This window comes from Lynx canadensis, chromosome D1, assembly GCF_007474595.2.
Source record: "Lynx canadensis isolate LIC74 chromosome D1, mLynCan4.pri.v2, whole genome shotgun sequence".
NCBI classification, from domain to species: domain Eukaryota; kingdom Metazoa; phylum Chordata; class Mammalia; order Carnivora; family Felidae; genus Lynx; species Lynx canadensis.
Genome location: NC_044312.2, coordinates 70,412,793 through 70,425,451, shown reverse-complemented (window position 1 = coordinate 70,425,451; position 12,659 = coordinate 70,412,793). Strand labels below are relative to the sequence as shown.

The following is a 12,659-nucleotide window of genomic DNA, read 5'->3' as shown; positions in this document are numbered from 1 at the left end:
GAGGGAGACACAGAGTTGGAAGCAGGCTCCAGGCTCCGAGCTGTCAGCACAGAGCCCTATGCGGGGCTCGAACCCACGGACGGTGAGATCATGACCTGAGCCGAAGTCAGACGGCGAACCGACTGAGCCACCCAGGCGCCCCTCTAAGCACCATTTTAAAGCAGATACATTTTGTTCGGGTGACAATTAAGGTCACTCTTCCCCCATCCCACCCTCTACCTTTTCCCCACTTAGAACTTTACCCCTCCTGACACTCAGGTACCCAGATCTCTCATCTGAATCTGATAAATCATCCACACCTCCAGGTAAATTAGCACAACAAGGACCAGGGGAATTTATTTCAATGCTTTACGGGCTGAACGCATGCATGAATCTTCCTTTCCCTATCATGACAACCTTACTGATACACTGTCCGAATACACTTGTTCCAGGAGCTTATTAGGTACTATTCAGAAACGAAACAATTTAGTCTCTGGAATCAGACATCTGGTAGAGGAACCTGACCTTACTATTTACTAGGTGTTTACGCAAATGACTCAATCTTCCTAGTTTCAATTTCCTGATCCATAAAATAGGGATACTAGTTTCTATCCATTTGGCTGTTTGGAGAATTAAAGTAAGTACACCAATTAAATTAAGATGAGATAAACCAAAACAAGACAAAGAACTAAACCTAATAGCTGGCACACGGTAAGAACCCAGAAAATGCTGGGCATCCTTGGTATTACAACTGGGTGACTCCTTCAGATATATGCCAAGAAGGTTCCTGCCACCTAGGTACACAGAAGAACATCACAATGAGTATGGAATTAACAGCCCTACTAGGCCAGAGACCCAGAATACAAAACAATGGACATTTTTTAAAACACAGGATTCAATGGGGCACCTGAGTGGCTCCGTCAGTGAAGTGTCTGACTTTGGCTCTGGTCATGATCTAGCAGTCTGTGAGATTGGGCCCTGCATCAGGCTCTTTGCTGACAGCTCAGAGCCTGGAGCCTGCTTCAGATTCTGTGTCTCCCTCTCTCTCTGCCCTTCCCCTGCTTATATTCTGTCTCTCTCTCTCTCAAAAATAAACAAACATTAAAAAAATTTTTTTTGTTTAACACACGATTCAAAATGACAACCTGGCTACAAAGGATTAAAGATGTCCTTAGATGGGGGAGATATTTTGGGGCAGGGCCCTCTGTGGAGCCCACAACTTATACTAGCATTCCCCAGCAGTCAGCTATGGGTGTTAAGTATTTTTCTTGAGCTCTTTTTTTTTTTTTTTTCCTGAGTTTGCAAACGTCAGATAAAAATGGATTCTAGAACAATGGAAATTTGAGATGAGAAATGGTTGCGGCAAATTTGGCCAGGCCTCCTCCTAGGATGGCCCCAGTCCTTCTGGGACATGTTCTGACGACTGGATGGCCTTTTTCTAAACCTCTGAAAGGGGATGATGTTCCCGCCACTTCCCTTGGAAGAATATTCCACGGTGAAATATGACTCACTGTCAGGGCCCTTGCCTTTGAGATTCTCTTTCTTCTCTTGACCCACTTTCGTCTGGCCGTGCCCTTTTGTACAAAGTCAAACGCAGCCTCCCCTGGAGAAGGTTGTTCTGTGAGGACTGACATTTAAAGACCATTACCACCTCTCACACTCAGCCCTGTTCATTTAGCCAAGCAAAGCATGTTTAATTCTTTTAATCTCCTCTCATAAATCAATCTCTTCGTTCCCTTAATAGTCCTTCGCCTATGCTTTGAATTCCTTCCAGTCTGGCCATCCTAAGCTCTTGTTCCGTTTATACTTGGGACTTGCCAGTCAATCACAAATGGCTCTCGGGAAAAACAGCCAGGCCCGCCAGGGCTCTAAGTGCTCTCACTGTGCTGGGCTGTCTGCAGTCCCCCAGGCACTGGGAGTCCAGAGAAGATCCCTTCCTGGTGGCCAATCCTGAAGGCCTGGAAGCAAGCTTGAGACATTTGCCGCCTATACCATTATGGGTCCTTCAATCCTGGCCCATCTGATCCAAGGTCAAGGGAACTTCCCGAGAAGCTACCTCAGACACCTGTACCTCTACTGTCACTCAAGCTCCTCAGTATGTCCTTCTTTCCCCTAGCTTTTACCCACAAGGGCACGAGGGCAACAGAGGAGCCCAGAGGAGTCTTACCTGGAAGGTCCCAGCATGGTCTTCTTCCTTATCACCCTCTCTGTTCTCTTTGAGGGCAATTAATGTGAATCCTCTGAAGTAGGACGGTGGGGCAGCTGAAAGGGTTACTGTGGAGAGAGGAGAAAGCAGATCATAAGCACAGGAATCAGCTGGCTTCCATCTGACAAATGAATGTTGGTGAGTTCTCCATCAACAAGCCAGACCTGTGGGTTGGGGGGGGGCAGCAGACAGTGGAAAAGCCTCATTCCTTTGAGTAGTGAACTTTTGCTCTCCATCCCGTTCCTCCTTACATTTCAGAACATGCAAAATGCCTGAACTGTGATCTCAGTTGGGCCTCCTTGAACCAACAAAGGCTTTGGTGCACTCTCTCTCCCAGTAGCCACAATTTGAAAAAGATAGTCCCTGGTCAGGGGCACCTGGGTGGCTCAGTCAGTTAAGTTTCTGACTTCAGCCCAGGTCATGATCTCACGGTTTGTGAGTTTGAGCCCTGGTTCAGGCTCTGTGCTGACAGCACAGAGCCTGGAGCCTGCTTCAGATCCTCTGCTCCCTCTCTCTCTGCTGTTCCACTGCTTGCACTCTCTCTCACTCTCAAAAATAAATAAACATTAAAAAAAAAAAAAAGAAATCCCTGGTCAGCAACCTCAATCTTGACAGTTATCTAATGTTACACTTCCAAAAGAAATCTAGCTGCTCACAGCCCAAACTCCCTTACAAAGTCCTTTGGGGCAGAGAATGCTGTGTGTTTTCCAAAATATACTTCCTATTTCTTGTAAGCACTCAGCTAGACCACTTTCCCAGCCTCCCTTGCAGTTAGGTCTGTTTGCGCTCTGCCAAGGGAAAGCACAGATGGACGTGATGCATGCCACTTTCTGCTTGGCCCGCACAAACTTTCCACAGGATCTTCCAGTCTCCCTCTCCCACCTGTGCCTGCAGAATGCAGCAGATCCAACAGAAGATCCAACAGAAGGTGTCCTGGGAGAAGATGGCGGAGTCACAAGATAGAAGAAACCAGGGTTTCTGAATAGCTACACAGAGAATCACCCACTGACCAGAAACATCCATCTTGTACTTTGCCTGAACTGGAAACAAACTTATATTGTGGGGGATTGTTTGTTACAGCAGCTGGAGTTCTATGAAACTACATCATGCTCTTCCTTCTCAAATCTACCCAGATAGCTTCGTTTTCATTGAATCTAGCTCAAGGGCCTTCTCGGCAATGATGGTCACCCCTCCCTTTGTATCTCTAGCACCTGGCACAGAGCCTGATGTCTAATAGATGCTCAATTCAAGTTTCTTGAAATTTATATAAATTGGGATTGAAATTACTGTCTGGATTAAAGTGCTAAGAGTCTGGCCTTTAAACACAGAGTTATAGACTCTTAGAGCCTTAAGCTGTCTCAAGAACCCTCCATTCCAGCCTTCTAACTTCACAGACAGGAAACAAAGACACAGAGAGGTCAACAGACACCCCAAGGCAGTAAGAGCACCCACAAGGCAGACTTAGGGCCAGACTCCTTTTCCCCAGTTTAACATTCCACCCATGGTTGCATATATGGAGTATATCTGAGTACGGATAGTCTACAAATGTTAGGTTTTAAAATTTTTAAAATCAACTTAACATATACCATTTATGTGATTCTGAAAAGCAACCCCCTGTCAGGGAGGGGCATTCTAGTCTTCTGCTTTCAGTCCTAAAAATAAAGGACCCTCAAATTCCAAAAATTAAAACACCTTTCTTGGACCATGCACCAGCAGCCCATTAGCCCCAACACAACGACATCTCAGGAAAGAACTCTGAGAACCAAAGATTGCAAATCTCATGCTATAATCGCTCAGTTCATCCCACAAAAGTAAAAGAGCATTCTGATTGGCTACTGATGTCTATCGAAAGGTCAGACAGACCTTCTTAGTAAGGAAGAAAGGGTGAGAGAAAAAGCACAGTACAATAGAGTAAGAAAAGTAGGGTGCTCACCAGTGACAAGCAGAAAATGATGATTATGATGTCAGAAGAAAGAGCTGAGATCTCTGAGGGACAGACAGACAGCCCTAAAGCAGTCTGAGGGTGTCTAGAGTGGGGTGGGAAATGAACAAACAAAACCAAACAGAAACAGACTCACAGGTACAGAGAAAAATTTGGTCGTTGTCAGAGGGGAGGGGAGTGGGGGAATGGGTAAAATAGGGGAGGAAGAGGACAAGTTACAAAATCCCAGCTATAAAATAAACAAAGACATGGGAATGCAATGTACAGCATAGGGAATATAGTTAATAATATTGTAAAAACTTCATATGGTGACAGTAGCTATATTTATCATGGTGATTGCTTTGTAATGCCGAGAAATGTTGACTCACTATGTTGTGCACCTGAAACTAATATAATATTGTATGTCAACCACGCTGAAATTAAAAGCACCTATAGGTGGGCATAATAACAGCACTCACCTCAAAGTATCAGTGTGAAGCATAAACGAATTAACACACGGAAAGTTCTTAACAGCATGCCTGGAATATACTAGACACTTAATAAATATTAGCCCTTATTACCAGTGATGAGATTATCACATTGCATTTTGTGGATAAGTGTTCGTCTACCTATTCATTAAGTCCTTCAAAAGCAAGAACCACATCTGAGCTCAGCACGGTGATTAGCAGAGAGTTGATAACGCAATTAAGTTTACCAAACTGTGTTCATGGACTAGTAAACTCTATATTATAAAGATGTCAGTTCTTCTCAAATTGATTTATAAATTTAGTGCAGTTAAATTAAATTCCCATTGTGTTGTTTTTTTTTTTTTTTGTGATATGGACGAGTTGATTCTGAAACATACATGAAAATGCAAAGCACCAAGAATGTCCAAGGCAATCTGAAGAAAGAAGTGAAAAGTTGGAGGGCTTGTACTACTACACACCCAGACTTACGGAGCTACAGAAAATCAGCCGGCGTACTATAGCAAGGAAAGAAAAAGAGGCCATTGAACTGTTTGGGGTCCAGAAAAAGTTCCACAAGTCTATGGAAACTTGCTGTATGATTAAGGATCTCCTGCAGAGCAGTCGGGGGAAAAGATAATACCTTCAGTAAATGGTATGAGGACCACTGGGTAACTATATAGAAACAGGTGAATCTTGACCTTGCACATCATACGCAGAATAAACTTCACATAGACGATAGAGCTAACTGTGAAGAATAAAACAGCAAAGATTTTAGAAGTGAGCCTAGGATAAAATATGAATGATCTTGGAGTCAGAAAGATTTTTTTAAGCAGACATAAAAAAGAAAATAAAAACAGTGACAATAAAAGAGAAGATACATAAATGGGCTGATGTAAAAATTTTGCCCAGCAAAAGACATCATCAGGAACAAGTACGGCACAGTGTGGAAGAAGATATTTGCTACGCATATCACCATCAGTTGACTTTAATCCAAAATATATAAAAACTCTTTCAGATCAAGAAAAGAAAGACAACCCAATAGAGAAAAATAGGCACAACACATGAACTAATGCTTCGTAAAAGAAGGTGCCCAAATGGCCAAAAAGCATATGAAAAGACACTCAACCTCGTTAGTGAACAGGAAAATAAAAATTAAATCCACAATAAATTACTACCGCATTTCCACCAGATTGACTAAACGTAAAAGGATTAACAGTATCAAATGTTAACTGGAACTTTCACACACCGTTGAACCGAAAATAAGCAATTTTCACTGGAAAACTCTTTGGCAGTATTTACTGAAGCCGAACATATACAGACCCTATGATCCAGTGATGTCACTCCTAAATCAACAGGAATGCATACATATGTGTACCAAGTAACATCTATCAGGTTATAGTAACATTGTATTAGCACCCAAATGGAAACTCAGTGTCAATCATCAGTAGAATGGATATGTAAACTGTGACATGTTCATATAATTGAATGCCCTGTAGTAATGAAAACGAACGAATTACTGCTACATACAACAAAAGGATAAATCTTGGGGCACCTGGATGGCTCAGTCAGTTAAGCGTCCAACTTCGGCTCAGGTCACGATCTCACGACTCGCGAGTTCAAGCCCCGCGTCGAGCTCTGTGCTAATGGCTCAGAGCCTGGAGACTGCTTTGGATTCTGTGTCTCCTTCTCTCACTCTCACTCTGTGTCTCCCCTGCTCTCACTCTGTCTCTGTCTCTGTCTCTCCCTCAAAAATAAATAAATAAATAAATATTTTTTTAAAAAAAACCAAAGGAATAAATCTCATAAACATAATCTTGAATGAAAGAAGACATATAAAATAATACAAAGGCTATGATTACATTTATATATTTGTGTGAAATCCGAAAACATACAAAGTAGGGGCACCTGGATGGCTCCGTCGGTTGAGCATCCAACTCTTGATTTCGGCTCAGGTCATGAAGCCAGGGTCATGGGATCGAGCCCGGCATCAGGCTCCTCACTGAGCATGGAGTCTGCTTGGGAGTCTCTCTCTCACCCACTGCCCCTCTCCCCTACTCATGCTCAGTTTCTCTCTAAAATAAAAAAAAATTTTTTTAAAGTAATCTACGATGCCAGAGGTCAGGACAGTGGTTACACGCGTGGCAAAGTGGAGTGAGAAGTGATTTGCAGGTGGCACAAGGAATGCCTCTGGAGTGCTGATCATGGTCTGTTTCTTGATCTCGGGCCCACTGCATGAGCGTGTTCAATGTGTAGTAATTCACTAAGCAGCCCAATTTGTGAACTTTTCCATATGTAAGTTATATTCTGGTACAAATGTTATTCAGTGATGTTTCTGAATGATAAATATGACCCTTTCTGTACATCTGTGCATTACACTTAAAGGGCTCATCATAAACTTGGTTTCCCAGAAACCAAGGAATGATGCATTCCTATAGGTTAAAAAAAAAAACAAAACAAAACTAAGGTTTTCCTCTACCTCATTGTATATAACACACAGGACGGAGGCTCTGGAGGCTGAACTCAGAGTGGGGTTTCAACCTGAAATTATCACTGGTGATGACGGTATTCCACAGTACAAGCTGAAGGAAGACAGGAGATCCCATCCCTCCAGAGGACCCCATTAATGTGACCCTCTCCTGAAAGGCACAAATGTGCAGTATGTTCTGAGTTCCAGTAATGACTGAAGATGACTGCTTGGCAATAAATAATAGAATCTTCTCCCTAATGACTCCTCCCTAGTGCCTCCCAAGAGAGGCCATTAAGAGACCCAAGAAATGCAAGAAAAATGCTGATGAAGGTTTAGGAAAAAAAAAAAAAAGTCCATTCAGAGCCATCCTGTGAGCACATACAGGGAACTGGTTAAGAGCAAAGATTTTGGATTAGAACCCTAGAGCTATCATTTATTAATTACATGACCCCTGGCAAGTTATTTCACCTCCCTGTTCCCTCATTTTTAAAAGAAGCTAATGATACTGCCTTTCTTATAGGAATGTGGAGAGGATTAAATAAACATCTATCACAGTGCCTGGTACATAAAGGATTCAAGAGCCGTAAAGGATGCCGATGGCCACTGGCACTGGGGATGTTGGAGCTGAAGAAGATGATGATGAAAATGATAAAGACCAGGATGTTCAGCAGGCTGATCAACCGGCAACGGGTTTCCAAAAGCTGGTCCTCAAGGACAATGACTGAACCTCCAAAGAAAAACACTAGCAGGTGCCAATAAAGGACCCCTGAGAGGGCTGCAAGGAAATAAAGGTCTTTGGGGATGATCCTCACAGGGTCAGGGTATGGGGAGCTCTGGGTAAGCCCTTATCGTGAACAGAGCCTTTCTTTTTCTGAATGCCTCTCACCCAATTTTAATTACACACTTATTTGTGAGTTATATGTTAAATGCTGGTCTCCCCTAATAACCTGGAAGCTCCATGAGAGCAGAGACCAAGTCTGTCTTAAGCTGCACGGTATTTTTAGCATTTAGCGTGCCTTTTCACTCACAATAAATGCTCAATAAACGCTCATTGAGTGTTTGTCCCCTTGGTCCCTCCTTCAAAGTTTCCTCCTCCAAAGCTACCATGTGTAGTATTCAGCCCCTCATCCCTTTGTTACTAAGCACTTTGTGCCCGCCCAGTGCTATGCACCTGGAGACAAAAAAAAAAAAAAAAAAAAAAAAGATACGACCTCTCCCTCTAGGAGCATTCAGTCTAAGAGCTGGGAGGAAAAGACACATCAGCGGATATTTTTTATAACATACGATGAGTGTTATGGATGTGTGGATGATTTGCTCTGGGATGCCAGAGGAGGGAGCATCTGGGTCTAACGTGGGAGTCAGTCAGAGGGGGCTTCAAGGAGGAGGTGGCATTTGAACTCCAAGTGGAGTGAGGAATAAGAGTTTGTCAAGTGGACAAGAGACTAACAGCACTCCAGGTACAGGGAAAGGCATGATGAGACAGTCTTGGCCTTGGAAACCAGAACTATTTCTGTATTTCATAAATTGCAAGCTGGAAGGGACAGGGTGATAAGAGGTCAGGGGAAGAAGGTAGGGGACAGACACTTAAAAGCCTTCAAAGCCTTGCTAAAAAGGGTGGATACCTCCCTGGAGGTGACGAGGGGGCCCTAAAGCGTTTGAGTTAGGGAATGTCATATTCAGATTTATGTTTTAGGAAGAGCAGGTTGGAAGTTGTATGATTATTGAATTACAGCCTTTCCCTGAAAACCCGTGGCAAGGGCCTCCTGGTCTGCCTTGCTGATATGAGGACTGATGTTTCACCCTCGAGCCTGGCCTTAACTCGCTACCTAAGGTTGAGTTCTCCCCATCCTTGGGTACACTTGCCATATGAAAATCCCAACTCCCAAACAGCTTCCTGGGTCCTTCAAGTATCAGTGTGTCAACCATTTAACATGAACTCTGGGCTTCAGATTCCCTGGCCCTAACTAACCTCAGTGAAAAGATCCTGAGCCAGATCCCAGCTCTCTCCACCTGCTAAATGGCACTGAGATGCCCCAGTGTTCATGCCCCCCACACACATCAACTACAGGGAACTTTAACTTCTGCCTTAACTTGCAACCTGGGGTTACAAAGACTGCTGAAGCAGTACACAAGCCACAGCGGTCCCCTCCCTGCTGTGCAGGACTTTCAGAACACGGGAAGATTCGATGCACATGCTTCACTTAGAAATTGGCACGGCGCACCTGGGTGCCTCAGTCAGTTAAGCGTCTGACTCTTAATTTCAGCTCATGATCTCACAGTTGGTGAGTTCAAGCCCCGCATTGGCTCAGTGCTGACAGCCTGCTTGGGTTTCTTTCTTCCTCGCTCCCTGCCCCTCCTCCACTTGTACTCTGTCTCTCTCTCTCTCTCTCTCTCAAAAAAAAATCCATTAATGATAATAAAAAAAGAAATTGGCACAATTGAGCCCACCCAGCCAGGATGAGGCGGAAGGAGATGGTATTGATGGGTTGGCAGATGGGAAGGCAGGGCTAAGTCTAAAACAAGTGTGATGGTGGGCTTGGCCCACTCTGTTTCCCTGGATGGTCTTCTGTAGCAAGTGCTCCAGAATTCCCAGGCAGAGATGAAACACGTCCCATTCCAAATTAAATATCACACATATCTAAATTGAAAACTGGGGGCGCCTGGGTGGCACAGTCGGTTAAGCGTCCGACTTCAGCCAGGTCACCATCTCACGGTCCGTGAGTTCGAGCCCCGCGTCAGGCTCTGGGCTGACGGCTCAGAGCCTGGAGCCTGTTTCCGATTCTGTGTCTCCCTCTCTCTCTGCCCCTCCCCCGTTCGTGCTCTGTCTCTCTCTGTCCCAAAAATAAATAAAAAACGTTGAAAAAAAATTTTTTTAATTGAAAACTGGATGTAGCTAACAGATCTGGGTTCGAATCTCTACTGTTTACTATGTGTGACCTTTGGCAAGTTACTTAACCTCTCGAGGTCCCAGTTTCTAATCTCCTGTAAAATGATGGTCTTGGTACTTATCTCATTGTTATGACAACAAATGAATTAATATTCATAATAAGTGTACATATATGTTTGTTATAGTAGGATACACTAAAAATAAATCATTCTCTTCCATAAAATAGGGATCATCATTATCATCTCATGGGTTTGTTATAAGGATTAAAGGTGGGAATGTATATGAAGCACAATGCAACAGCCCAATGGAAGTTCATTCTTTCCCACATATGCTACCTCTTCATGGGATGGCTGGGAGCCAGATGCATGGGTCCTGAGCTGACCATTACGCAGATGGGAAGAGGGATGGGTGGGAAGGAAGCTCCTGGAGACTTGGCGATGTGTCAGCCAAGAGAATGTAGCTGGGGGTATGGGTGAGGGCAGGAAGCACGGAGGGACATACACTCTCCAGGAGCCCCACTTCTTACCCTACTCAGACAATGGGATCTCTGGGGCTGGCGACAATAGCACCCCCTCTCCCTCCTGAAACATAATGTCACAGAAGTGACTGTGGCCCAAATTTAGTCTCTCTCCACACCCCATTCCCCTGCGTCTGTGACCCAAGATGGGCCAATCAGAATCCTCCCCCAGGGTTTTTCCAGTTTGGAACTAATGGGACCAGGGCTTTTCTTTTAGTTACAGGACTAACTGAAAGATTTTTCATGGAAGGTTCTTGGCAGCTATAGTCCTTGTTATTTGGAGAAAGTTTATCTGTAGTAAGAAAAATGAGGACAACACACAGAAACACAGCCAAGAGATACGGGATGGAAAAAGTGACACAGACAAGGTAGAAGGGAGAGATGGAAAGGAGAGAGGGAGGAGAGAACCCTTTTGGGTCCCTAGATCCATTTATACCTGAAGCCAGACCCGCCCCTAGACTTTCCAAATATGAGACTCAGTAATTCTCTTTCTGCTTTAGTTAACTTGACTTTGTTCCTGTCATGTTCTGTGGAAAGAGTCTTTACTGATTTTGAAACAAAGAAAGAAAATAATTCTGCCTAAACTATACAATTCATTAGCAGGCTAGGGAAATGGTATTTGTGGCTTAACTGAGGTGGTTGACCGGGAAGGTGGCAGTTGATTCTAAAATGTCACTGAGATGACAGCAAACCAGTTGACTTCGAAAGTATTGAACTAGATGTCAACTTTAGGGAAAGACTCAAGGGATGTCAAGGGAGCCCCTTGCTCAACATTCTTATCAACTTTGATAAAGATTTCTAAGACTGCTTATCAGAACTGTAGATAATCCAAAATGAGATTACATGGATAAGTCCCTCAGTGACAGAATCCAGATCCGAGAGTGGCTGACAGCTACAGGGATGGACCCAAACATGCTGGATTACGTCTGAGGAAGACCAAGACTAAGTTATGAGGAATCACCTCGAATCTTACATTCAAAGACCAGTCACACCAGTTGAGGGAGAGGAGGGAAGGAAGCAAGCCTTCCCAGCGGCTCACAGGAATTTTTGCTGGCTGCAAGCTCAGCGTGATCCCAGAGCGCTGCGAAAATAGCAAACACAAGACCTGGCAAGCTTAACACAAACACAGCCCTCAGGACAAGGGAGATAATCATCCCCCATGTTCTATCCCTATCAGAGCACATCTGGAGTACAAAGTGCAAGGGGACAAGAAACAGCATCCTATAAAGAATGGCTGAAGAAATGGGGCATTTTGGCCAGAAGTCATAGTTTCTATTTCTCCACAAACACCTCAATGGCTGACATATGGCCAAGGGGAGACCTTATTTGCTCCACTCCAAAGAACAGAACCTGGACCGATGAGCGGAAGTTACATGGAAGGGACATGTTGGCAAGAGAAAAGTACAACCAGGTCAACCATGGCTCAGGCTCTGCCAGCTTTGAGCATCATCACCTAAAGGAAGCTCACGATTCTTCTCTCTCCAACACTTCACTGCCCAGGCAGGAGGAGGCTGCTGTCACTCCAACTTTGGGGACATCCTACTGGCCACTGTACTCGGGTACAGGATAGGCAGTGATGTGACCAGGTGCTAATGTATGTGGAGCACAGGAGGCTGGGGTGGAGCGAGGAGAGGTTGTGATGGGGAAACGTGGTCATAGAAAAGTGACCATCTTTTGGCCGCCTTCTCTCTGTGCCTCCTCATCTTGTTTTATTTTTTATTCTTATTTTTTCCATAATGTTTTTATTTTTATTTTTTTAATATATGAGATTATTATCAAATTGGTTTCCATACAACACCCAGTGCTCATCCCAAAAGATGCCCTCTTCAATGCCCATCACCTACCCTCCCCTCCCTCCCACCCCCCATCAACCCTCAGTTTGTTCTCAGTTTTTAAGAGTCTCTTATGCTTTGGCTCTCTCCCACTCTAACCTCTTTTTTTTTTCCTTCCCCTCCCCCATGGGTTTCTGTTAAGTTTCTCAGGATCCACCTAAGAGTGAAAACATATGGTATCTGTCTTTCTCTGTATGGCTTATTTCACTTAGCATAACACTTTTCAGTTCCATCCACGTTGCTACAAATGGCCATATGTCATTCTTTTTCATTGCCACATAGTACTCCATTGTGTGTATAAACCACAATTTCTTTATCCATTCATCAGTTGATGGACATTTAGGCTCTTTCCATCATTTGGCTATTGTTGAGAGTGCTGCTAT

General features: G+C 44.0%; 1 protein-coding gene across 1 annotated transcript in view; it reads right to left on the bottom strand.

Annotated features, from left to right (window-relative positions):
* The window catches only part of SPON1 (spondin 1), a 261,395-nt gene that overhangs the window by 238,778 nt on the left and 9,958 nt on the right, over positions 1-12,659 (bottom strand). The window contains 1 exon segment of the mRNA XM_030331303.2: positions 2,147-2,253. Within this exon segment, the coding sequence (XP_030187163.1) occupies positions 2,147-2,253 (107 nt within the window).